The following is a 26,050-nucleotide window of genomic DNA, read 5'->3' as shown; positions in this document are numbered from 1 at the left end:
TGCTACAGTTTTAGTCAGTATTATGTGCTTTGTACCGTGTTTTTATTCGATAATAGTCTGAAAACAAATGTAATTAATAAATATGCAGAATTACCGACAGAAAATATGACATCCCCTTTTAGTTGCCACAGAACGCAGCAGAGATGAGGCGCAAGCGCATAGTAGGCTGTCAACAACTGTTTTCGTTACAGCTTCCGCCAAGAGGCAGTCTTTCCACACCCCTCGCCTAAGGCAGTCGCGCGCGAAGCCACTGTGAGGCACGCCCCCATACGTACACACGTAAATTTTACGTTTCTTTGTTTCTGTTAACACTGCATTGAAAAAACGCAACCAAAAATCTTTAACAAAAACAATATCTTTAAATGAACTTTCAACAGTGCAAAAAGCTTGCAGATTGAAAACAAAAAGTTTTGTATCACTGAATCTTAATTATAATACGCATAGTGCACTTTTTGATAGCGGTATGTTTTGTATTTTTTTCAAATTCTGTACTTAGAAAAAAGTAAAAGATTTTTCGAAAATGGTTACAATTATAAATGTTTTTTTGACGGTGAATAGAATTAATCTTATCGTGGGGTATATAACTATTTGATGTCACCTAAGATGCAGTTTTGAGATTTTTTTGTGAACAGACAAGAAAAAATATGATTTCATCAGCCAATTTTTGGATTTTGATGGCGTTGACGATGGTTTTCGGATTGGGTAAGAATTATTTTAAAATATTTTTGAAAATATTTATGATTTTAAATGTTTTACTTATTCTCGTACTTATTAATACCAAATAATATTTTTGTACTATCGACACTAACAAGTAAATAATAACGTTAGCATATTTTTTAATTGGTCTTTGTTTTATGAATGCTACTTTTTAAAGTGCTTTTTGACTTTTCCTTGAGCAAAAATATTTTATTTGAATTTTTATATATTTTTTTATTTTTACTCTTACTATCAAAAATACTAATTTCGGCTGTGTGCCTGTCCTCCATAGATCTCGTTTAGTGAACTTAAGATTTTTGATTTGCTTTGAATTTTTAATTTTTGAAATTTGAACTGATTTTTGGGGATTTAGGACTATTCCGTGATTTTTCACGGCTCTGCGCAAGGATATTATAATTAATTGTTTTACCGCATTGATTTAAAAAATTCATACTTAAAAACTTGTTTACCTCAACTTAAAAGTTTAAAACAACGTAATTATGCAGGTACCTATTAATTGTACAAAAAACGAAAATAAAATTAATAATCGGGATTTTTATTTTGAATTTCCAACAACTTTTAGCTAGATAAATATTTTACCAAAAATTTCAACACATCGATATTTTATAACGCTTTGCAATAATTTACTTTATACAAAAACAGTATTAAAACTGGACAAACATGAAAAATGTATATTTCTCTTTTTTTTCATTTGAAAACCCTTATTTCAAGAGGCGTTCCAGTGAATGAGTTGAATGACACTATAGCAATGTAGTTTTGACTCGAATAACAAGATTCAAAAACCAACTGTTTTTACAAAAAAACACGTAAGGAATACATTTTGCAAATAGGTTAGGAATAAATGCTAATTTTTCTTGATGAAAAAATCTCTAGAAAATAATTTTAAAAATAATATTCAAACCGAGGGTTTTGTGATAAATTTCGATGATAAAAAATATATTTATATACATTTTTAATGATTTTTTGTGTAAAAATTGATTTTCCTGTAAAAAAGGTAAATTTATTTCCAAAATACGTGGGCTGGTTTTGAAATTAATTTAATGTTGATGTAATTTATGTTTCATGAAATGTATAGACTCTTCGCCACCTGCATATAAACAAGACTGTTAATTCAAAAAGATGCATTCGGTTGATTCTCATGATATTTTAAAATATCATTGATGTGTTGAAGTTATTATTGAATGTTTTTATTATTTAATATTAGCCAGAGTGATATTTGATTGATTTAGAAGAAATCATATTAATTGTCTTACTTTTTTTCCCAGGGATAATTGATAATAAATGTTTTTGACTGCGACACTTACATAATTTTGTTTGTCAAATCGCGGTTAGGATTAAAAAGTCTAACTTAAAATGGATAGGAACCTACCGGATTCCATTGGATTTTATATCACTGTGAACTATTAACATATGAAAATTCATGATGTTAAATTAAATAAACTATAACCTAAGTACTTATACATTTTTTTTTCGTTTATTAAGCCCCGCATTCAGAATATCTATTGATTTATAACATATATCTTTTTTACACTTTAATTTTTTAAGTTCCAATAAAAAGTTATTTTTGGTGATAATAATATTATATGCATTTGAAGATCCGAAACGGTAATCATATTAAATTCCGTGGATAGAAAAAATCACAAAGCTCTGACCAATTATCAAAAACATATTTTGTTCTGATTATAATCTACACAATGTAGTATAATGTATTATTACTGGGTAGCCGAACATCTCGTTTAGCTGAATAATAGTACTAATTTCTGGGTAAAAGGAACTCCCACATTGTTTTCAAAACTATTAACCTAATTACTTCAGCCCAAATCACTATCCTTTATCTCTCTTTGCGACTAGCACAAAGTTTATAAAATTCTGAAATTCGTAACCGTTATATTCTTCTTCTTCTCGTTCTCGAATTGTATTGCATTAAATGAAATAACAACAAATAACGAATAATATTGTTTTATATTGCAACGATAAAATCAAACCTGCAAATCTCCAGACTAACGGTCTAAATATGGATACCACAAGAACAGAGAGACCGCTTTCAGATGAATCTTTTATAAGCACTTTACGCTGAAAAAACAATGACCTAAGAAAAACGTATTTAATAAAGTCAACCCCTATATTGATCATCAATAATTAACAGCGGAGCCGTTGTCTGTATTCAATAGGCTTTAGCCGTGCAGTAGCCTATTCTGTTTATATTTTCAAAGCCTATTCTTTATCTCACCCTTAAAATACTCAACTTCTCTCCCTTGATCTCTGAAGACCGGCGTTTTTTATAACTTTCGGGGAGAAGTGGAGGGAGGGGGGATAAAAGCGTTTAGCCTTCACTCTTCATTTTTTCCCTCGTGAAAGACTGTTATTTTTTTATGCGACAAAAAGTTTCGTTAGTTATTTTTGTGTTTAAAATTTTACGCTACCGCACTCTTTCGAGAAGTTTTTATTTTGAAGAGTTTAAAAAAAAGTAAAATTGTGTTACTTTCTTTCACATAATAAAAACCGATATAACACTTTCATGGTGAAATATAAAAATACGTATTAAAGATTTAGGAAATTGATCTCTAGAATCCTAAAAAAAATATTATAAAGGTTTACAGCGATTTATATACGAATTGTAAGTATTCCTAACATCTCCGATTCTACACCCATTAAAACGCACATTTCACCAATCTACGACTAAAACGACATTTGGAAAAAGAAATATGCAATATTTATCTAAAAACTTATTTTATATGGAGGATGTTCTTGCAATGGAAACCAAAAAAAAATACTTCAAAAGAAATATTAAGATATGACTTATGAACAGGGGGAAATAATATAGATTTAGGACGGATTGTTTCGGAGAATTTTAACAATTCTACAAATTTAAAAGTTAATTTTCAAGTTCTGTGAAAATAATTTCCAAACTCTGTCAGTATTTTAGTTCTCTCGAATAACTAGCCTATAGTGATTTAATAACAGAACTTGAATAAGACTTTCAAATAACCGGAAAATGAACGAAGAAATTTGATGAATTTTTAAAATTCTCCGAAACAACCCGCTCTTGATGTTGCTACCTAACAAACATTAACGTTTATGTTATCTTTTTATTCTAGATACTGCTATATAATTTTCATTTTGTCGTATTTAAACACACTTACAAAAACTTCCTTATAAAATTAACATACTTGCTAAAAAGAAAAATTGACCTGTACACAAAACCATGTACAATGTGACGGGGTACTCCAGTGAGGTCACATTCTTTTCGACCATGTAAAAAATTATGTTTTTGTATGTTGATGTAAAAGCTTCAAGTTATAGATTATCAAAAGTTGTTTTTTAGGTTACTACTAAGCCATAAAGTTGTTTTTTGAAAAGCGATATATTGTTGAACAGCAATGTGTTGTGTATAGATTTGTAAAAATAACGAATAATAACTAGTAAGACTCATAGAAAACACTGTTGTTTATCCGTATGTACTTTTTTGAGTGTGTATTTTTTTGTAGTAGGTACATTAGATAGCCATATTTTTGTGTTTTCTGGTACAATATTACTATTTTCTTAAATACAAATTGTTTTTCATTTTTTGTTACACAGTTTGGTATTTATTAATTGTTATCAAGTTGAATGGATTATACTTAAAATATTTAATTATTGAAGACAATATTAGCGATACCAAAAGGAAAATTTGAAACAGAAAATTCAGAAAAAGATAGGTCACATCTAGCAACTGAGCTAATGAGACCCTATCTCCTTCGGTCATATGTATCGTACTTCAAATAAGAACTACCAAAATTTTCTTTACTTTCCCACCACACATTTTTATTGGCTGCTATCTTTATTTATTTAAAAAAATGACATGATTACCTCGTATAAATTATGTTAAATTTGAACCCACTAAATCGTTCAAAGCAGTGTATGCAAAATTTCCCAAACTCTGAAATAAATTATTTCTGACTTTATATTGTATTTAATTTTCCATGTGTATTTTCCCAAAACCACACATAAAGTTTGATTAAACAATCGCACGCTGCCATTTAGGTGGATTGATACACAAATTTTATTTATATTCCTATCAATTTGAGGGTTTTCAATAAGATATCTTTCGTTTCACTTCTCACCCCTTGGATTTCTCATATTTTGTAGTAACCCTCATAACGCATCATATACCGACGCCAATTTTTCCGTAAAAACTTCAATCATAAATACGTGTATTGCTGGAAAACAGCTTGCTATTCTATGTGAATGGATCGAGTTGTGATAATCATGCGGAAGCTTAAAAAATAAAAACTTAGAAAAATATTTTTCCAATAATTTTAAAAGTTTGCCCTCAGACGGTCCTTTTACTTACCAATATTATCTTAAGAAGAAGAGAAATCAAAACAAAAACAAAAAAAGGTTTTCTGAGAAATGCTCTCAAAGAACAAAAAACGATCAAAGGATGTTCAATTTGTTTTAAACTTTTTATGAGTACCTACCTGCTTAAGATTTTTTCTTCTTTGTTATTCGAAACCATCTCGCCTACGCCCAGTTTTTAGCGATTCATCAACAATTTTACTCAGTAAGTTGAACATAATTCAACCTGAATCTTTGCAAATTATAACTGGTGCGATGCAATCGTTGCCCACCAATTTTCTTCAAGTAAAATGTTTTGATCCCCTCTTTATTTTAATGTTAAAAAATTTGTTCGTAAATTTTTAAATTCTACATGTCGTCGGGTTATCCCCAGAGTCCCCTTGTTCAATGAATCAAGACATTCATGTACTCCAGTCAAAGCTCGAACCAAAGCTCTTGCTTGCCATCTGTAAAAATTTTCAATCTCTCTCAGTTCGTAAAATTATCCAAAATTATCTACTTCCCTTATACAAATTAAAATAAAGTCACGTAATTCTATCGCTATACATTTTAGAAGGGATCGGCGACCATAAAAACTATTCCAATCTCTCGGTCCGTACTGTCGATAATATGTTTAACGACATTATTTGATCTCAATAGCCCAACTTCTCTATTTTATTCCTCCTAACTGTGGAATAGGTATTAATATTTACCACAATAATTCTAATTATCGCAATTGAATCTCTCAAATTTTAATCAGAAATAACATTCCCTTGTTCCATTTAAAAACTTAAATCCAGTCTTTTCTTTATTCTGATGATTATTTTATATGATCACACATCTGCCCTGATGATGGACACTGTAAAGTTGTCCGAAACGTTGGCTAAAGAAGGAGTTAGCGCAACACGGCATAACACCCCAAAAACAAATAACAAAAATCACCTTATATGCATTATTCAAGTGCTAATAGTCTCAATTCAAAGCTCTGGTAAAACCGTAACTCTGATTTGGTTTCTTGGACACGTTGGCAATGCTTGGTAAGAGTAGTGTAACATTGCTATTCAACACAAAAGAGCCGACTATGCCTCAATAGAAAAGACTATTCAATCAAAACCGTGGTTTCAACAACTCCCCCATTTCTCCAAAAAATAAATTTCCTCAACTTATTCGAGTGAGGATCGGACATTGTTCCGTTCTTTCTCACCTTTTTAAAATGCATGTGTTAATTCCTCAGATTGCAAATTCTCTTGTCTAGATGTGTGAAGTGTTAAGTCCCTCTCTAAACAAATATCCTCTCTTCTATCAAGACTTATCTGAAACTGCCTCCTCTGCATTCAACATATCAACTCATCTAAGTCTGAATTCGACTCCAATCTTTCATATTACTTTCCAATTTAAACAAAATGAATATTTTTATTTATTTTATTGTAAAAAAATGGTATATTACAACAAAATCATGAGCAACTCATCCGACCAGGGAATTCCTGGTGCAGCCTCACTTTCCTGTCTGAAAAAGACCAGCATTTTTTTCAAAACTTTAATTCCGAAAACCAAGACGCGTAAATAACAAAAATCAATAATGATAAAAAAGTTAGTGTGAAAATAATTCTAGGAAACGGCTATTGAAAAAAAGGTTAATGGCCGGTATTGGATGGTATTAATCTGGACAACGTTTACTTTCAACAAGACAGCATTACGTGCCACACAAGCAACGAAACCATTGATCTTTTACGATTGAATATCAAAATAACACCTCTTATTGGAATATATTTGAATGTACCCTGTATATTTGAAATTAAATATTATTATAACTCCTACCTAAGGTAGGAGTTATAATAGTAGAGGTGTTATTTTGATATCCAATCGTAAAAGATCAATGGTTTCGTTGTTTTTGTGGCACGTAGCGCCGTCTTGTTGAAATTAAACGTTGTCCAGATCAATACCATCCAATTCCGGCCATAAAAAATCATTAATCATCTCTCAATAGCGCAATCCATTCACCGTAACTGTTGATCTAGCCTCATTTTCGAAAAAAGTAATGTCCAATGACTCCGCCGGACCATAAGCCGCGCCAAACAGTCACACGTTGAGGATAGAGAGGCTTTTTCAACAATAACTCTTGGGTTTTCCGAGCCTCAGATGCGACAATTTTGCTTGTTGACGAAGCCACCGAGGTGGAAATGGGCCTCATCACTCAAGATGATTTGCATTTGATTCACTCAAGTGAATTTTAATAATTTCAATGCGTTGTTGAAGCGTCTATTGTTCCATTTTCATTAATGGCGTAGTTTCTTCTTGTCAAATGTTAAAAAATGACAGCTTCAAAAGTAACATCTACCGAAATACTGGGTTATTCAAAATAAAACCTCTTATTGGAAAACCCTGTATATTATTTTAATCACTGTATTGGTACGTTAAATTCGATGATTTGTTTCCAAGATATAGTTGGCAATTCAGAATAATAATTATACCCGAAACACTTAAGATACTCTAACTCCAGCATACCAAAAATTTTTACCTAAAAGGCGTTACAAATTAATTAATAAACCCGCGATTTAATAAAAAATATCATTCGTTTCTTGTCATTTGGTATTTATTTTTAAATCCACATTTCGTCACTAGTCACTCAGTCTTTAACTCCAAATAATTTCAAGAATCGCTCGTTAAAGTAAGTCCTGTAGTATATATGTATATATTTTATTGTTACTTTTAAGTTTTTTTTATGTACTTAATTTTTTGTTATTTGAAACAACTAAAAGATTTAAAAAATAGTAACAATTTCAAAAGTAATTATCATACGATTTTTAGAAAAACACTATTCAAGTGAATACAAGATACTGGCTTCAAAGAACCTTGTTTTGCCTTTATCTTCAAACGTAAATTCGCAGCCCGTTTATTGGATTAAAACCAAGTCTCACTCATTTAATAATGAACCCTTTAAATGTTGAAACAAATGTTATACTTTGAAACAAGTTGGAATCAACAAAGAAGGAATCAACCCTAAAATATCTTTAAGCCTTCTTAATTTATTTTAAGCCATGATTACAAATTATAACAATGAATCGCTTTCTGAAGCAGAATTCTGATCAAGATAAAAAAACATCGATCAATATTGTTCAAGCAGCTATCCGTTTTTTGTTAATGGGAAGTAGAGAAGTTAACATAAAAAAATGGCTAACCAATCGTAGTTTACTCAATTGACTTTGAGTTGGAACTTTGTATTCCTACTACAAAAAATCGTGGTTTTGGTGTCTTCCGTACTTTGAAGAGCCATTTATTTTGCCTAAAACTTGCAGGAAGTAAATTGTTTCAAATATATGTTACTATGTGACATAAATCTGTGTTTTAGGTTTTATTATTTTTTCTAGCCAAATTTCCCTCTAAATGAAAAAAAAAGTTTTTATGTGAATACCAGTACATTCGGGATTTTGGCATCTCCAATCGGACATGTTGTGAAACTGAGAGGAGGGGAAAGATATTGAAAAGCTAATGGTTAAAGATACCTGGCTATTCAGATTTAATCGCCAAATACGGTTAAAGCCATTTGAAGCGAAGTCTGGGTTTTGAATGTTGGTTTTCCATCAGGATGATTCGGACAGAATTTTTCACCCTTCATTATCAAAATATGTATTTTAATATTGGGTGTTGAACATTATATGAAAAAAAAATTGTACTCAAAAGAGACGTACTTCCTTAAATTTATAAAAGCAGTCGATAAAAAAACAATGTTAACTGGCTATAGTCATCAAATTTATTCATTAAAAACACAAAATTTACATTCTCCAAAAAAATCCCCAACGTATAAGCGTGCATAATATTTTATTAGGACTTTCTTGCCCAGAATTTGATGTAAGCGATCCCCCGACAATATAACCCCAAGTCTGTAAACTATAAAACATAAACAAGGACATAATTTATCCTCCCATATGGGCAAATAAAAAACAAAGCTTTTTCCCTAAAAATAAATTTTCCCCAATTTCCCACAGATGCCTTCCGACTGGTATTATTTAGTACTTGAAAACCTGGGGAAAATACATATTCATAAATTCTACTTACGATATGCTTTCTATGTGGGCATTTTGCCTTGTAGATAGGATTTACAACTTGGTTTTGTTGTATTATTTCAAGTTATCCCGATCCCAACAACGAATGATACTTTTTATTTAATTTTTAGAGTGGAAAGCAATAATTCTTTATTTTAAACCAATAGCAGTTTAGTGAACATTTCAGTGAACTATATAATTTGTTTTTTATCATAACCTATTAAATAAAATATAAATGAAATTTTCTATGAACTCATAAAATTTGTAAAAAGTTCTTTTATTGTCAAATACACATAATTAATAAAATAAAGTAGCAATTACTTGAAAACGAACTACAGGTAATTAATTCGGTTTCTTTAAGACCAGCATTTACTAAACCCTTTAAATATCCTCTATCAAAACCCGCTTCACATGTGGTACAATATATTTTTGTATGGCTATTTCGAATAAAAAAGGCTCGATGAATTTTAAAAAATAAACGGTTCACAGGCGCTAAAATCTACCTATTTTTTATTCCTTTTGTTAATCCCTACCAACGTACTACAGGCTTTTCCGTATCACTCCGCTCAACGACGCCCGACTAGATGGCGATATAGTTTCTCCGGTTTTATACAGAATAAACAAAGTAGTTCTTGTGAGGCGTCACATAAAATAAAAATAAACTTTTTTACTACTTTCTTTGAGCAAAGACAGTGTTTGAACCACTGTATTATATATTTACGTAAAACTACGTGTACGTGACACGGATATTCACCAGGCTTCAAGTCATTCGCTGTTCCCAGCGATAAGGTTTCCCTGCTATATTATACATGTCACGTGCTACGTTGCTTGCACCGACGCATCCCCCGCTCCTATAGACATCCTTATTCCTTAATACCCCTCGTAATCTCTTAAGATTCTCTCAAAATAGCCCAAACACACTGCTTGTACTCCCAAATGTGAGTAAATTTTAAATCAATATTCCTCTCAGATAGTGTACTCGAAATTATGAAAGTAAGATTTTTAAAAATATTTTCAGTTTAGAACTCACGATTTCGAGCTTATTAATTCATTTATCGGAGGGATGTGATTTTTTTATAATTTAAATTAACAAATATCCTAGATATCTGAGTACACATTCCTAATGCTGTTGTCTATAAAAATACAACATATTTGAAAACCAGTTGAATACAAGAGAACACAACTGCTACCTGGTTCAGAATTTTTTTATCTTGCCCCTTCCGAGTGACATATTGAAGTTGAAATAAAAAAAATATATTGGTTTTTTCAACACCTTCTTTTGAAATGTAGTAGGGAGAACACTGCATTTCCACCTGACGTCATCCATGTTTGAAATTTATCCGATAAAATAGGGTAATCTATCAAACGAAATTGCCGCTACTGCAGTCAAGAGCTTTTACGATCTGCACAAAACTTATAAAGTTTTCGATTGATACCTTAGATTGTATGCACAATAATTCGCACATGTTCACTGGAGTTTTGTTAAGATAAAGAATTCCCCAATTTATTTGTATGAAAATTTTTACATGGTATAGTGGAGTTTTCTCTAACCTGACATTACTTTGGTAAAAAAGGTTAATAATTAAAGAGAAGAATCCACATTGAATTACAAATTCTCTCATGGTTTCAGGGGAGAAAGGTAACTATATTTGCCAAAGAACAACAATAAATGAGTCCACTCGGGAGAATGTTCCGAAGGAGAAAGCTAACGCATTTTTCTAAAAAAAAAATCTGAATTTCTGTGAACTTTCTAAAGTTTTCTGCATACGTAAATAACGTAATCCCAAGAGTTACTGAAATTATTAAAATTTATTGTAACTTTATTTAAGCCTAAATAAAATTATTCAATGACGTAGTGTCAATTTAGGTTAGCTGAGCTATGTTGAGAAAGTTAAACTGTATAATAGTTTGTAAGTATTTTGTTGTTTTTTTTGTGATATGATTAGTTTAGATAAGATAACAAAATCAGAGATATTAAACCTTACCCGCTTACATAACTTTAGCTCCAAACAGGGTGCGCTGAAGAAAAAACATCCTTCATTACCTATGCCATCTTTAGGGATGCGTGGAGGGTCTTTTTTAAGCAACTGGTATATACTCAGTATGTTCAGGAGTGATGGATAAATGAATTCATTTATCCGTGAAGTGCGATGATTCAAAAGAGTCATGTAATGAGAGGTCAAAGATTATTAAAGTGATTTATTTTAAGGGTATTATGCCATGTTTCGCTACCTCCTTCTTTTGCCGACGTTTCGAACAGCATTACACTGTCCATCATCGGGGCAGATGTGCAAAGATTGTATTGAAGTATGTGCTTATGTATGTAAATGTGCTCATCACAATATTTTCACATCTGCACTGATAATAGACACTGTAATGCTGTCCAAAACGTTGACTTTAGAAGGAAGTAGCGCAACACGGCATAAAACTCTAAAAATATGTCAAATCAAAAAATTATTAACCTTAACTTACACCAACTGATAGATTTTCTTCTAAAAAAGTTTTCAGAAAATTATTAGTTATGTAATGGTTAATAATCCCATCTTATACGCCGAGACTATGGGTTAGTAAATGTAACCTTAATGACTATAATCAACCACCCCCAGGGGTTCACTGTAAAAACATACTCTTTACAAAACAAAACATAAAGCAAACAAATCTTTACCGATAAAGAAAAATGTCTCTAACGGAGTCCCATCTATATCCGGATGTGCTCTTGTATATCGCAGGTTAAGAGCTAGCTAACTAACACTTATTGTGAAAACACTGGAGAAATTTTGATTACGAAATTGTGAAATAAATAAATAAAATAGCCCTACGAAGCAATGTAAAAGCATTTGTTCAAGAAATTAAATGATTTTTCGTCCGTCTCTGCTAAAAAATAAATACAACCAATCAAACATTAGCTGATTACGAACGACCTGACTATTTGCGAATTCAATTAACGTCTTTATGCTATGCTCTACTCCAATACGTTTAGAAAAAACTATACTTGTGACTTGCTCAATCATGAAGGAATTAGCTTGGAGGGAAACGAACCCGCGATGCGAGGATGTGAATTCAACGCTTTAAACTTGAAATCAATCGTCTACAAAGAGTTAACACAATTGAGAACAATATTTTTGGAAAACATGATTTAAGATTTTCACGACCAAAAGTATTTTTTTAATTTGTTTTTGGGGTGTTATGACGTGTTGCGCTAACTCCTTCTTTAGCCAAATGCTGTCCAAAACGTTGGCTAAAGAAGGAGTTAGCGCAACACGGCACAACACCCCAAAAACAAACAACAAAAAAAAAAAAAGGGTTTTATTCACCATCATCAATTTTACAATGTTCACAAAAGCAATCTTTTATCTTTTGTGTTTGCCTGATTTTCTTATGTTTGTTTCAAAGTTCAAGAATATGACATAATAAAGAAGAAAATCAAAGTTTTTGTAAATAAAGTATGGATGATCTCATGCCTACATTAATTTCAGCGTGATAAGCTTTGTGTTCTTGTCGAAAAAGCCTCCGCCCCGTGCACGGTTGTTGCTCTGCCTGAGTAGGGTTCAAGCGGGTCGATATGGGGATGATTTAGGTGCGATAGGGGTAAATGGATAAGTTACGATAGGTTAGTCTTTAGATGTTAACCCTGATTTCTCGAGTACCCTTTTACAGTAGGTGGTTTTAGTAAAGACGTTGAACTTATGGGTTCATTAGTCGGTTCAGAGTCCTTGCAAATGGTAACACTCTTTCAAATATTTCGTGACGTTTGGTGTTATATATTAAGGTACCCATACGGAAACAATAAAATTTAAGACGGTAATTAGTGAAAATACTGTGCGTTGAATCCGTCAAACTATCTTCTAACGAACGTTAACATTTTTTTTTCAATTAAAGTTTTGAAAATTTTTTAGCATTATTTTCGCCTACTGTACAATGGACTTCTTATGTCGAACTTCAACGCTTGCCAATGCACACTATGCGTCCAGCTCAGATACAATTAAAGTATTTATATTTTATTTTGGAATACTTTATGGAAACGTTTTAAGTATCACACTCCAAGGAGTTATGTTTTACTAATCTTGAGTTGACATCAAATGACATGATTATAAAATTAACCGTTCAAATGTCATTAAAGGATATATAAACAACCAAAAAGTAATGGTTTCACTTATTTTTAATTATATAAATGGCATATTTTGGTGATTTTCATAACTACCATACCAGGCTATAGCCCGTATTTTATTAATCGTACATGATTTAAATGTTCATGTAAGAACTAGGAAAATAATATTTTAAGAAACAAATAACAGAATGTATTTACGAAAAAAAAACCTGTACTTTTTCTAAAATCAAACTTTATTTCTGAAAATTATTTGAAGGCTCTAAAATGCGCTAAAATTTTAACTGCCCCAGTCGCCATTCTGGCTAGGGCCAACCCATTATTGAAAATGTACGATTCAAAGGAAATGTATGTAATATATGTAATGAAAGGCAAATGCATAATATTAAATTAAGTTTGTTAAAGTGAATATATTACATCCTTAAATTCTGTCTTTTAATTTACCAAGAAGATATTAAAATTCATTGTTCCTATACAAAATTTTTTAACATTTACTTTGGCAGTTCTGAATAATTTGCTAAGCAGAAGTCAATTTTAACTTACCGCATATATGCCGTATGAGATGTTTATGTTAACTAGAAGCTCTTTGTTATAAAATATTCGAATCACGAGACAACCAAATATCAATTTACAGACAACTACGATATTATTAGGAATCTACATTCAAATTTGCAATCATTCAAATATACACCACCATAAATTGAGTAGTTTATTTTTTAAGTATTTTACTAAAACTTTTTTTTATAAAATTAGACGGTATAGGTAGTAAAAATAATAATTATAATACTTGTGAAATTAATAATTACTTTTGTGAAACATTGCATACCAGTATCTGGTTGTTTAAAAGAATACCTAGACGAATTGCTAACTGAAAAAAACATTTTACAACATTTGAATGTATTCTTTGCAAAGGGTAAAAAATATAACTAACTATCCATGTAAAAAATAGTATGCAGTGGTAACTAATTGTTGGCAATTTTCCTGGCGAACCAGCGACATGAACGATATTGCTGTATTTCTGGTTTTTATTATAGAAAGAAAAATCACGTTAAATCTCCCGGATTCCGTTGAAACCTTTCCGGAGCACAATGACGAGCATTTTTATTTTAATAAAACTGAAACAAACAAAGGTTACGTTTCACAAAGCAGATTGCGAGGCAATAAATGCTTTTTTCATAAAAATTCTACTTAAATTTCAGGTCATAATATCTTGACAACTTTACACCGAGTTCTCAGTAAAATAATTCCCCGCTCTCTCAAAGCTTTGAAAGGCAAACGTCGAAAGATGTAAGTTAAACTAACGTAATCTGTGTTTTGGAAGCATTTCACAGATTTTCTGAATAAATAGATTTATGTAAATAATACACGTGCATAAAGAAATTGTTTTATTTTATTTTAATTTCTGTTTTTTGCTGGCATATCGATAAGTTGGTACTCAAAAGGTAAAAGGTTTAATCTGTCCTTGAAAAAGTTTCAATTTGAGCAATATGGTAACATTTTAAAATCGATTTGGTTGGGCGTAATGTATTACTCACAATATATATATATATATATATATATTGTGAGTAATACATATTAAATGACTATTTATTGCTATACGAACATAATTCTGCATTTTCGTTCTTATAACTTTGATGATTAATTGTCATAAATTGCAATCTAAAACAATACAAATAACCTATTCGAAAGGTTACACACTTTTTGAAACACTTAACGCAAATATAACATAATAGATAAATATAAAACTAAGTAACAAAAATTCTGAAAAAACAAGATTTTTTTATAGGATAGGTGAAGCTCAGGAATAAATAAACTCAGGAATATTGAAAGAAAAATTATGGCACGCCAGTGGAAAGAATTATGTTTAACCGAACAGAAGTTATGTATTAAATACTGTTTCAGATCCTTTTATAAAACACGCTTCGCAGAAAACGTATTTTTATCTAATACCACGTAAGGGTTTAAATTGAACGCGGGAGATAGGTACCAGTAACTCACGGTAATAATCCCCGGGATAATTTATTGACTAATGTATTTCGCGGCTCAAGTGATTTAATATTGTGATGAAGCGCTACGCAGGTTTTGAACGAAACCTGAAACACGGATTATAGAATATTTCAAACGCTCATAGCAGCATTTACCTACATTCGTGTCAATGTCACTTTTTAAAATTTCAATGTTTTCATATTTTTTAAAACTTGATACCAGGTCGTGTGAGGTGAGTTTTTATTGTTTTTAGTAAATTTAAGTATCTCACCTATCAGCAGAGAAATCCATGTTTTTTATGGTGTTCGGGAATTTGATAGTTTGAAGAGTTCCGTTACATTGCATTTGTTTGCAAATAGAAGTGTGAGAATATATGTGGATAGTGTTTTTTTAAATTAACCTTCAGGGTTCGTATCCGGCGATGTCACGTTTTTTTACTTTCGTTGTAAACTCTTTGAGTATTTTTGTTTGATTTTCATTTTACTCAACTGTAAGAACACCTTTTGAGTTCCAGAACTATGTTTTTCTCTATTTAAACTGAGCTCATCGTGTTTTTTAACTTTATCCTTATCTTGTTTCAACGTGAAAATTTTGGGTCTTCACAGTATAAGAGGCATGAATCACTTATAAATATGTAACAAGAACAAACCGCCTGAGCTGGATACTTACTCGTTCCCTATTAAGACGGCATATCTGTCTACAAATGGAAGTCATCGTAGATCTTCAATTGGACACGCAGCTCACAGTTTACCAGTTTATCAGCGACTGACCATCTCGTTACCTACTAAAAGATGTACAACGGTGGCCTACAAAAGCGAGTGCATAGCCGTGAACCATAAGAGATCCCGAGCCGTTCGTCGGTTTAAAACCTCATTCTGGTATTGAGATATGTTCTTCCTCTCAGCAAGATTGAAGAATCTAGAAAATATTGACTTTCGAACATAGTTAGAGCTAACGCGCTTAACGATCTAACCCTTAGTTATATTTTTTCATATTTGTAATAACTATTTTCTATTCTAAGCTTATAATCTTTGTAATGAACTCATTCTATAAATAAATTACTTATAACTAATAACACCGTTGTAAATTGGCGCCCAATGTAAGGTTGTTATTAAATACGTTATAATTACAAAAATAATTAGAAGGGTAAATGCAGATAACTCCATTAATGGAGGACTGAACACAGTTGGCGCTAACAAAAAAATGTCCAAAGAAGCAAAGCTAGCAGTCCGCAACGAAGTGCTGGTACCTATCCTGATGTACGAAAGTGAACTGGCAGAGAAAAGATGAAAGTTGACTGAATGCTGTAGAAATGAGATCTCTTAGGCGTATGTGTGGTAAAACCATGTATGATCGTGTGAGAAATGTGGAGATCCGCAAAGAGTGCAGGGCGGATGTAAGCGTTGTAACGATCTGCCCTTTCTACTTCAAACTTTTCCTTCTCTTCTTTCTACGATAATTTTTCCTTAAAGTCCCATAGGTAGCTTTTCCATAAGGCTTTGCATATGTGTTCGCAGGGATGGAAAATTCCTCCCCTGCCGTCTCTACAAGCCTTTGCTCCTCTCTTTATTACACACCCCTTCAAGTGTGTACATCCTAGTTGGTCCACGTGACGTACGACCTTGAACGTACTCATTTCACGTGACGGTTCAGTATAAAAAGGCTTCACCGAACGTTGTGTTGGTTTTTTGTTTCTCGGTTTAGAAACCTAGTTATCTATGTATGTGTGGTATCCCTTGGTTCTTTTGAGATAGAGTGGGTTGAATCCATTATCGCTGTGTTTTAAAGCCATTTCATAAACCTTATTTTTCTGAAGTCGCCTGCTCTTCAAACTAGCTACGTGATTCTACCTGTCATAGGGTAATGTGAGTATAATAAAGTGTTAGATTTTATATATGTGATATACATACGATAAATTTATGGTGTTAGTTGTCGGCGCCATCCATGTATATATTTTAGGAGGGGAAGGAGAGGAAAGGAAATGAATTTTTTTCAAGCTAAGATTGACTCCTCCTCTTACCAAACAAAACTGATGGATGATAATTTGAGCAAGGCGATCGATATCTGCGTGTCTGGATATCACAACCGGCCGGGTCTCCCCTTGTTCCAAATCGGCAACCGTCACGCCAGAAAAAAGAAAACCAGGTCTCATCACCAATTTCAGAATTGCCCCAATCTCATACACCTCCAGGAAAATCTACTTTACTGAGTGTAGAAGGGGAAAACCATGACATTCCTTGTCACGAATCTAGTCGCGAAAATGTGACACGCAAGGTCCTAAGTTACGTGCCACCTCTAGAAAACGTTGTAACTCCCACGCCGTCGGGGATTTACATCCCTTTCTAGGTCTAGATAACACACGACGATCTTGTCGACATTTAGCCTGCTTTTTAACGATAGGTTGTGTGCCTACCCATTCAGCCAATTATCATGTGAGATATATGTAAGGTCTACTCGAAATGCCAAATTTAGGATGAGGACTGTCTGTATTTTAATATTCGGTTCTAGTAATTATTTTATGAGGTTACTAGCATCCTCGTGTATTAGGTATGGGTAACTCCTACTGAATACCTATCCTCTCAGGTAGGTATAAACGGATAATTGGTTTGATTTTTGCATTTAATTTAAAGAGGCTGCCTACCTCTCGAAAGGGACCTGTTGAAAAAAGTTGTTCGGTTGGTAGTTTTATCTCGGAGATTACCATCTCCCTCTTTCGACTTTAGATTTGTTTTTGTGCATCCCAATTCGTAACTTAGAAAGTCAAACAATAGATGAAAAGTATTAAATTAGAAAGTCAAATAACAGAAGAAAAGTATTCATTCTGTTTTGTCTGGTTGCATCCGATCGCTTTCTATTTGGGCGGTCATACGCTAGCAAAACTTCCCCTTTGACTGACTGTACCTGCGTCTTGTCCTATATATGAAAAGGTCATCGGCCCGTCTCCCTTTTCCAGCTGGTAGATAGTCTGATTGACACATTCCCTTTCGAAACATTATTTGGACGACAGGGGTTGTAAACTTGGATGCTGTATCCGTCCTTTAAAAGGGACTTCTGTTGTTTAATAAATAATATAAAAAAAACTCACCCTGCTAGTCACCTCCAAATCCTAGTGTGAAGCTTACCTGGTTACACACTATATAGCTAAATCAGTTTAATTTTCGGTCTCCTCCCTACCGGCATTCCATTACATTAATCATTTTCTCCTTTTAAGTCCTTGTAATTTGTTCCATTTTGGTCCTCTCCCTACGACTTTAAAAGGGTAATTAAATATTCCTGTAAATAAAATTGTACCTCCCTAATCTGTCAGGATTCGAACCCACAGTTAACGATATATTTGTTTCTCTGGTTTTCGGTCTCCGTGGATAAATTCCATCTCGCCAAATCAATAACCTAGCCCGATTAAACACTTCCCGCCTTTAAGTACGTTCACTCTGTTTTAAAAACGCAATCATTATTTTTATTATTTTCATGTTTTTAAGACAAGCAATCTAGTTCGAACTGTATACGAAATCACGTTTAAATCAACACAACTTTATAACACAATCGCGATTGCACAACACCTGGCGCCCCTCAGGTGGGTTTTTACAAAACGGCGCTCTACAAATTATCCAATTATTATTATTGTCATTATTATTAATTGTTTTCTCACTGAGTCCAACCACTTTCACTTCACACAAAAACCGTTCCAATAATATTTCACTTTAATTCAAAAACCAACAAAGCTTTCTAACGCCATCTGAATTCACTAATTCACTGCAATTTCAAACAACACTTCTCATTTGTATCGATTTCACGGAGCTGTCAACGTACTCAAGTTCAAAACCTCCCTGACTGTACCTGCGCCCTGTCCCGTGTGAATGTGTTTACTCCAGGCCTGTCTGTCAATAAATCTTCCGTCGTTGTCTAAACAAAAAATTTTTTTTGAGCACGTTCGTTTATTATTTTTCGTTTATTTATTTTCGTGATTATTCAAACCATCACAGCGTAACGAGTAAGATCAAGAAAGGGACGCTTAGATGGTTTTTGCATGTAGAGCAAATGAGCTAAGAAAGGAGTGTAAGGAAAATATATGATGCAAATGTGAATGGTAGCAGAAGTCGGGGACGTCCGAGGAAGACATGACACGACAAAGTGAATCAGATACTTGAGTCGGTCCATGTCAAGAGTAAGAATAATAGAAGAGTACTAGCAGTTTCGAACCCGATCCGCGGGTTTTTGCTGCTAGGCCCTGCAGGCGGCACTTGGTTGGGCTGCGCCCAGTTTAAGTGATACTTACAACAGTTACATTTAATAGATAGATATTAGGTCATTCACAGAGAGAAGGTGAGTATATATTGTTAAAACACGGAACAGGAAGGAGTTTATGAATAATAACGTGCTCAATTTAGGCATAATAAGAATTTACAGTTATTGATATTGATTAGAGGGTAATTGTGCGATGAGATTAGCAGTCAGTTTGATTAAAAGGTGTTAATTTTACTCTAACTGATGGTAATTCTTTACCTACAACTGTTACAGTATCTAATAAAGTTTAAAGTTAGATTATTAAAATAAAGCGTCCCTGAGGTGAGGCGTTATGCAAATTGCCCAATAAATAAATAAATATAATGTTTGAATTTTACTGTGCACATATGCATTGATATACATTACAACGGAAATAGATAAAACAATGTTATCTGACTAAATTTTATTTTATTAAAAAACAAATAACTTTGTTAACATCAGTTTATTATATACCAATACGTGTTTATTTATACACCGAAGTCAAAAATTAAATACAGATTACAATTGGAAAGAACAAGTGGAAGGAGAGGGGTGGGGTAGGAATAGACTGGGTTTATAAGAATTAGGAATTACAATATCGTTACACGGGAAAGACCAGTTAAGTGGGAAAATATTTAAAAGAGTGTTTATAAAAAACAAATCTTGTTAATTATATCTGCTTTTATATTAACATTTTTTTTAATTTCTAAAATTTCAAAATTATTTACTTGCGATGCTTTATATCTTGTGTGAAGTATTTTAAGACCTGAAAAAACAAATACCTTATAACCATAAAACAATATATTCATAAAACAAATAGCATTTAATAACGGTTATTCTAATAAATTGAAGGTTGAAATACTAAATAAAAAAATTAAACACATTCTCTTCAAATGGTATATTTATCCTATTTCTAAAAATAGAAATAAACAATGACGTAGAATTCTATTTGTGGATAACGATACTTCTAAAATTATATATAAAAACATTCCTGGTACTATTCAACCGGCGTTTTACACTAATAACAAAATAAAGAAATATTTTCTTAGTAATAAAGATATCGAAAATCAAACAAAAAATCAGGAATATATATAACCTCAATTGGGATGATTGTAATTTCTTTTACAAAGGTAGAACCAATGGAAACTTTGAAGTCAGAACTAAACAACATCTCAGGGCTCTAAATGGAAATAGTGAATCTGAGTTTGCAAATCATCTTTTGAATAATGATCACACTTTCGATAAAAATTCAGGTCTTAAAATACTTTACTCAGGATATAAAGCATCGCAAATAAATAATTTTGAAATTTTAGAAATTAGAAAACATGTCAATATAAAATCACATATAATTAATAAGCAAAAAAAATTATAAACCCAATTTTAAATATTTTCCCCCTCAAATGGTCATTCCCGTCTAACGATATTGTTATTCTTAATTCTGATAAACTCCGCCCACTCGCACCCCTCCCCCTCCTTCCACTTCTTCTTTCCAATTTTAATCTATCTTTAATTTTTGACTTCAGTGACTCCTGGTGAGGTGAGTTTCGTTCATGAAACATTTAGAGGTTGTATATAATAAAGTGATGTAAACAAATTTATTAGTATTTTAATAAAATAAATAATGCCATCACAAAATAATAAGCTTCCAGGAGAAATCTTCTTATTAAACGATTGTTAATGGTCAAGCAATTTTTAAAAACTATGTGTACTGCATATTTAAATATTCGCTGCAGTCATTTGGTTCGTTCTTTATACCGCCAGAGGTGTGCTTTGTCGGCCATTTCCGCCGTGAGTATCGGCCATATTTAAACCGAAATGTAACTTACGGTTGGTTAAAATTGAGGGCCAGAGTGGTATTTTTTGCCTGCAGACCCCCTTTGCGGAATTTACCCGAAGCAAACAATTTGAGTTTGACCAATCAAAGGGCCTACACATCAGACGATCGCGTAATAATACCATCAGATGTATGAGATGTGAATGAGGCAAGGAGTGTTTGCCAAGACCAAGTTGTTTGGCGGTCCGTCCTCTCTGCCTAACATTTCGGGGAAACGGCGTGGTGGTTAGTAAGTCAGTTAGTTAATGACAAACATTCTTTGAATTCTTCATACCTACCTGATTAAATCTATATTTTGTGGGTATTTAATTCACGTTACCCCTAACATCCAGTTTGTAGTTTAGTTAATAAAAGAGATAATACCTAAAAAAACATTTCAATATAGGTAAGATACCTTTTCTGCGTGGTGAATGTTCAAAATTTTGGGTATTTATTTTACAAACTTATTATGATTATTCTACTTCTGCAGAAATTAACCCTTAAGTTAAGTACAAAAACCAAGTTTGTAATGAAGAAAAAAATTAAAAACCATGAGAAACGGGTAAACTTTGTTAATTTAAACTAGCTTAATTAATCTACAAGAGCATAGTTACGTTTCTGAAAACATTAAATTTCGCCAAATTACTAGTTGTTAGTTTGCTTTACTATACTAATCATTCAGAAACAATTTTAATTAAATCATATTATTCTCAAATATTTCATCTCAATTCACGTAAAAAAATATTTTTCATTCGCTCAGAAGAGACACATGAATTATTAATTAAAATTATAAAATGGTATTATTCTTCTGTAAGATTTACTTTTTTACAAAAAACAGGTGGGAAAAATTTATTAATATACGGTACAAGGTTCCATGATAACTCAAGACAGTGACAATTCAACACACATTTAAAAAGTGATATAAAGTTATTAGAAACGATGAAAAAAAAAAATTAAACCTAACCTAATCTACATAACCCAGTTGATATTTTTTTGTTTCATCACTTTCCATGAATTTATATAACTTTTTGAAGATGTGATGAATTATCATTTTGATGATTTACCCGGTCACAATTTTTTTTTGTCTGTCTGTCCGTTTGTGCGCTTAGTTCTCAAATGTTTTTTTTCACTATCGCTTAAAAATTTTCTTCCGGAAGGTTCATATATATACATATATATTATACATAATATATGAACGATCACGACCAGAGAATTGCAGAAAAGCTGGCTGACTGCCCCACTGGTAGCCGTGCTTTCTGGTCACTCGCTAGCTCGATCGGAAAAAATTTCTGCAGAACCACTTTCCCACCTCTGACCAAGTCTGATGGTCGGCTGGCTAACTCGGCCCGCGAGAAAGCTGAATTATAAGGAAAAATTTCGCGGAAAACTCAACTCTTCAAGATAACGGAGAGACTCCCCCTTCCATTCCGCACTGCGGTTTTCAAATGGAGGAACCGGAGATCCGGAACAGAGAGGTTCTCCGAGTTTTGAACGAGCTTAAAGTCGACAAAGCCAGTGGGCCGGACGAAATACCTGCCTTGGTCCTCAAGAGGTGTTCTGCAGAAATGACTCCAGTGCTAGCGAAATTATTTAGGCTCTTCTCAAAGGTGAAAAGGTGCCAGATCTTTGGAAAAAGGCAATCGTCCACCCAATCCCAAAAAAAGGGGACCGCTCCGACCCTTCTAACTACCGCCCCATAGCCATCACTTCCATACTCTCGAAGGTATTAGAAAGGGTGGTTAGCAACAAATTGCTCACATATCTCGAGAATAACAATATTCTAAGCAATCGGCAATATGGATTTCGTCGAAACCGATCGTGTGGCGATCTACTCGGATATGTGACGCATATTTGGGGGCGGTACATGGAACGTTTTGGTGAAACTCAAACCGTTGGGTTGGATATCTCCAAAGCCTTTGACAGAGTCTGGCACCAGGCGCTTATCGGGAAGTTACCATCGTATGGGATCCACCCAACCCTGCATAGTTGGATTGCGGACTTTCTGAGTGGAAGAACAATTTAAACCGTGGTTGACGGCTCTTCTTCCTCACCGCACCAAATCAATGCGGGGGTGCCACAAGGATCTGTGCTGTCTCCGATGCTGTTTTTATTGCACATCAACGATCTCGTTGAATGTGCACCAATTCACTGCTACGCTGATGACAGCACCGTTCACGAGGGTTATCTCTTTGACAGGCCCCCTTCCACCTATGATGTCCAAACAGCTCGGGAAGTTTTGAAGCAAAAAATTGACCACCACCTCGAGATGGTTCGTGCCTGGGGTAAGGCCTGCTTGGTCAGTTTCAACGTCTCAAAAACCCAAGCGTGTCTGATTTCGGCAAAGAGGAAGATCAATTAATGTCTGGTGCAATTTGATGGGAGCACTCTCCCCAATAAAGACTCCATTGAAATGCTTGGAGTTACTATATCAGACCAGCTCAAGTATCGGGGATCCATAGAAGCCCGAGTAAATCAGGCCTCCAAAAAGTTGGGCGTCTTGTACAGGGCTAGAAGATTCTTCAACAGTGACCAGCTGCTGACCCTGTACAAGTCTCAAGTCCGCCCAACTATTGAATTTGGGAGCCACCTTTGGGCTGGTGCCCCAAAATACTTGATAAACCTGCTTGAGTCTGTGCAAAGGAGAGCGATCCGTCTGATTGACAATCCGTTGTTAACAGACCGATTGCCTTCTCTGATGCATAGACGCAATGTAGGCATGCTGTGTCTGTTCTACAGGTATTTCAATGGAGCCTGCTCCAAGGAGCTAGCAGCATTGATTCCTGATGCACCGGTGCACGTGCGCGAAACTCGACGGACACGAACTGAACACCCGTTCACGGTTGACGTTGGCTTCATGAGAACGGGTCGTTTTTACGACTCGTTTTTGTGTAAGTCGGCTCGTATGTGGAACGAGCTACCGGCATCTGTTTTTCCTCCCTCCTATAATCCGAGCCTCTTCAAGGCCCGCATTAACAAATCCCTTCCTACAGCCCTTACCTTATTCCGCCTCACAACGCCGCCCAACCGGGTGGTGACATAGTTCCCCTGTCTGTATACTGCACAAGCAGGGACACTCTTGTGAGGCGTCACATAAAAAAAAAAGAAAAAACATGCATATTATATTTGTGGAAATTATAGAAAAGTCGACGTTTTGTAATCAAGCCAAAAAAAATATTTTTTGCTTACATTGCTAACGCTGGCTAAATCTTAGACGGTGCAACAAAATAATATACAACGGAATTGTATGTCTTAAAAAGGCCTACAGAAAAGTCTGCTATGGTATATAGGTTCTAAGGATAACTCACCGTAATCATTTATCTTTTACATATATTATGTGTCATTTGCGACGCTAGTTTTGACCAATAAAATATTGATTCTTACCCAATTAAATATGTTAGTTATCCGGCTGTCAAATAGCAGAGAAAATACTTCTTCGCGAATAGATAGATAATCATCTGTTGAACGTGAGGCTCGCCTTAATCTTGATTGGGATAGGCATAGATCTCAGAGAGCCAGAGAATATTCCATACAAAGAAACAATCGATTACTCACCGATCAAAATAGACAAATAAAAAAAAAAGATCAGATTTTTTTTTAATAATATTCATTACATTTTATGCTTTTGACTATCCAACTAGGAAGGTTTCTCGTTTTAGGGCGGTTAAATTTGCAGGTTTTAAGTATTCCTAGTTATAATATCCTATCACAATATAATGATCCTGTAGTTTCAATAGGTACAATATATGTTGTCAGTAACATTGCTTTGCTCTGAATTGGAAGGACGAATCTGAAGGTATCTGTTGCTTAAAGGGAAAAGTAAAATTTGAGGATATTCTTTCTCCACCCGAACCACTACACTTTCATTTGAAGGGTGATCATCCTAAATCTAAACAATTCATGCGCAATATCCGCCGTTATAACAAAGCTTTCCAAATTTCCTCTTTTAAGCGTACCAAAGATAAAAAAAACATATATTTTTGAAGAGTACGCAGGTTTTTGAGCGGAATTTTATGACAACATTTAAAATTCAGGGGCAACTCTATCATTTAATATACATAAATTTCTGCAAATCTATTTTATATCAGATTCAGAAACACAAGCATCAATTTGGAGTAACAGTGTTGTACAACCAATTGATTGCAAAACACAGCGGCTGTCATAATGCCCCATCCATAAGTGAAGTGGCAGTATTAATGGCTGGACAACAATTTGATAAAAAGAGATACTTTTGTATTGCGCAGCCGTGGCGACAATTCCCAAAAAATCTCAGAGTTCCCCAGATCTCGTGACAGCTTACATTATCCTTTGATGCTATGTGGGAGATATGACGGATACACCATTAATATTTTTCAAGTTCATCCGATTAGTGGAGCACCTCTACTAAAAACGGTTTCATGCATGAACTACTATTGCTATCAGATAATAACAATGCATAACAATTTAACCCCTTACTTAAATATGGGATGTTATCGAACCAATACTTGGTCGATCAATATGCACAAATTGAATCAGAGCGATTAGCTTCCATTCGTAAATACCAAAATAAATTCCATATAGTAAACATATTGTCGGCCTCCGTGGTTGAAGGGTAAGGCTCTCGACTAAGCTGGAAATTGCGGGTTCATATCCCGGCGTGCGCAAGTAAATTTTATTTTATTGATTTGTGTTTTTTATAATATAGTATATTTGAGGCATGTTACCAAAGATATTAGAAGAACGAGATGTGCTATGAGCAGTTCATACTGTGTGGAATTGTTTTGCCCAGTGTCGCCGGTTTTGTTCACCAATACTACTGCACACCTTCGC

General features: G+C 33.6%; 1 protein-coding gene across 1 annotated transcript in view; it reads left to right on the top strand.

The window, feature by feature from the left end:
- The first annotated feature begins 236 nt into the window (after positions 1–236).
- LOC149417289 (uncharacterized) overlaps positions 237–26,050 on the top strand; it is a 75,670-nt gene continuing 49,856 nt past the window's right edge. The window contains exon 1 of the mRNA XM_089639975.1: positions 237–702. Coding sequence (XP_089496101.1) covers positions 645–702 — 58 coding nt within the window. The 5' untranslated portion in view covers positions 237–644. The remainder of the gene's footprint in view (positions 703–26,050) is intronic.

Source organism: Hesperophylax consimilis, chromosome 15 (genome assembly GCF_061612785.1).
Source record: "Hesperophylax consimilis isolate HC1 chromosome 15, BYU_Hcon_1.0, whole genome shotgun sequence".
Classification (NCBI taxonomy): Eukaryota; Metazoa; Arthropoda; class Insecta; order Trichoptera; family Limnephilidae; genus Hesperophylax; species Hesperophylax consimilis.
Note: the sequence above shows the minus strand (reverse complement) of the source record. Positions and strands in the feature narration are given on the sequence as shown.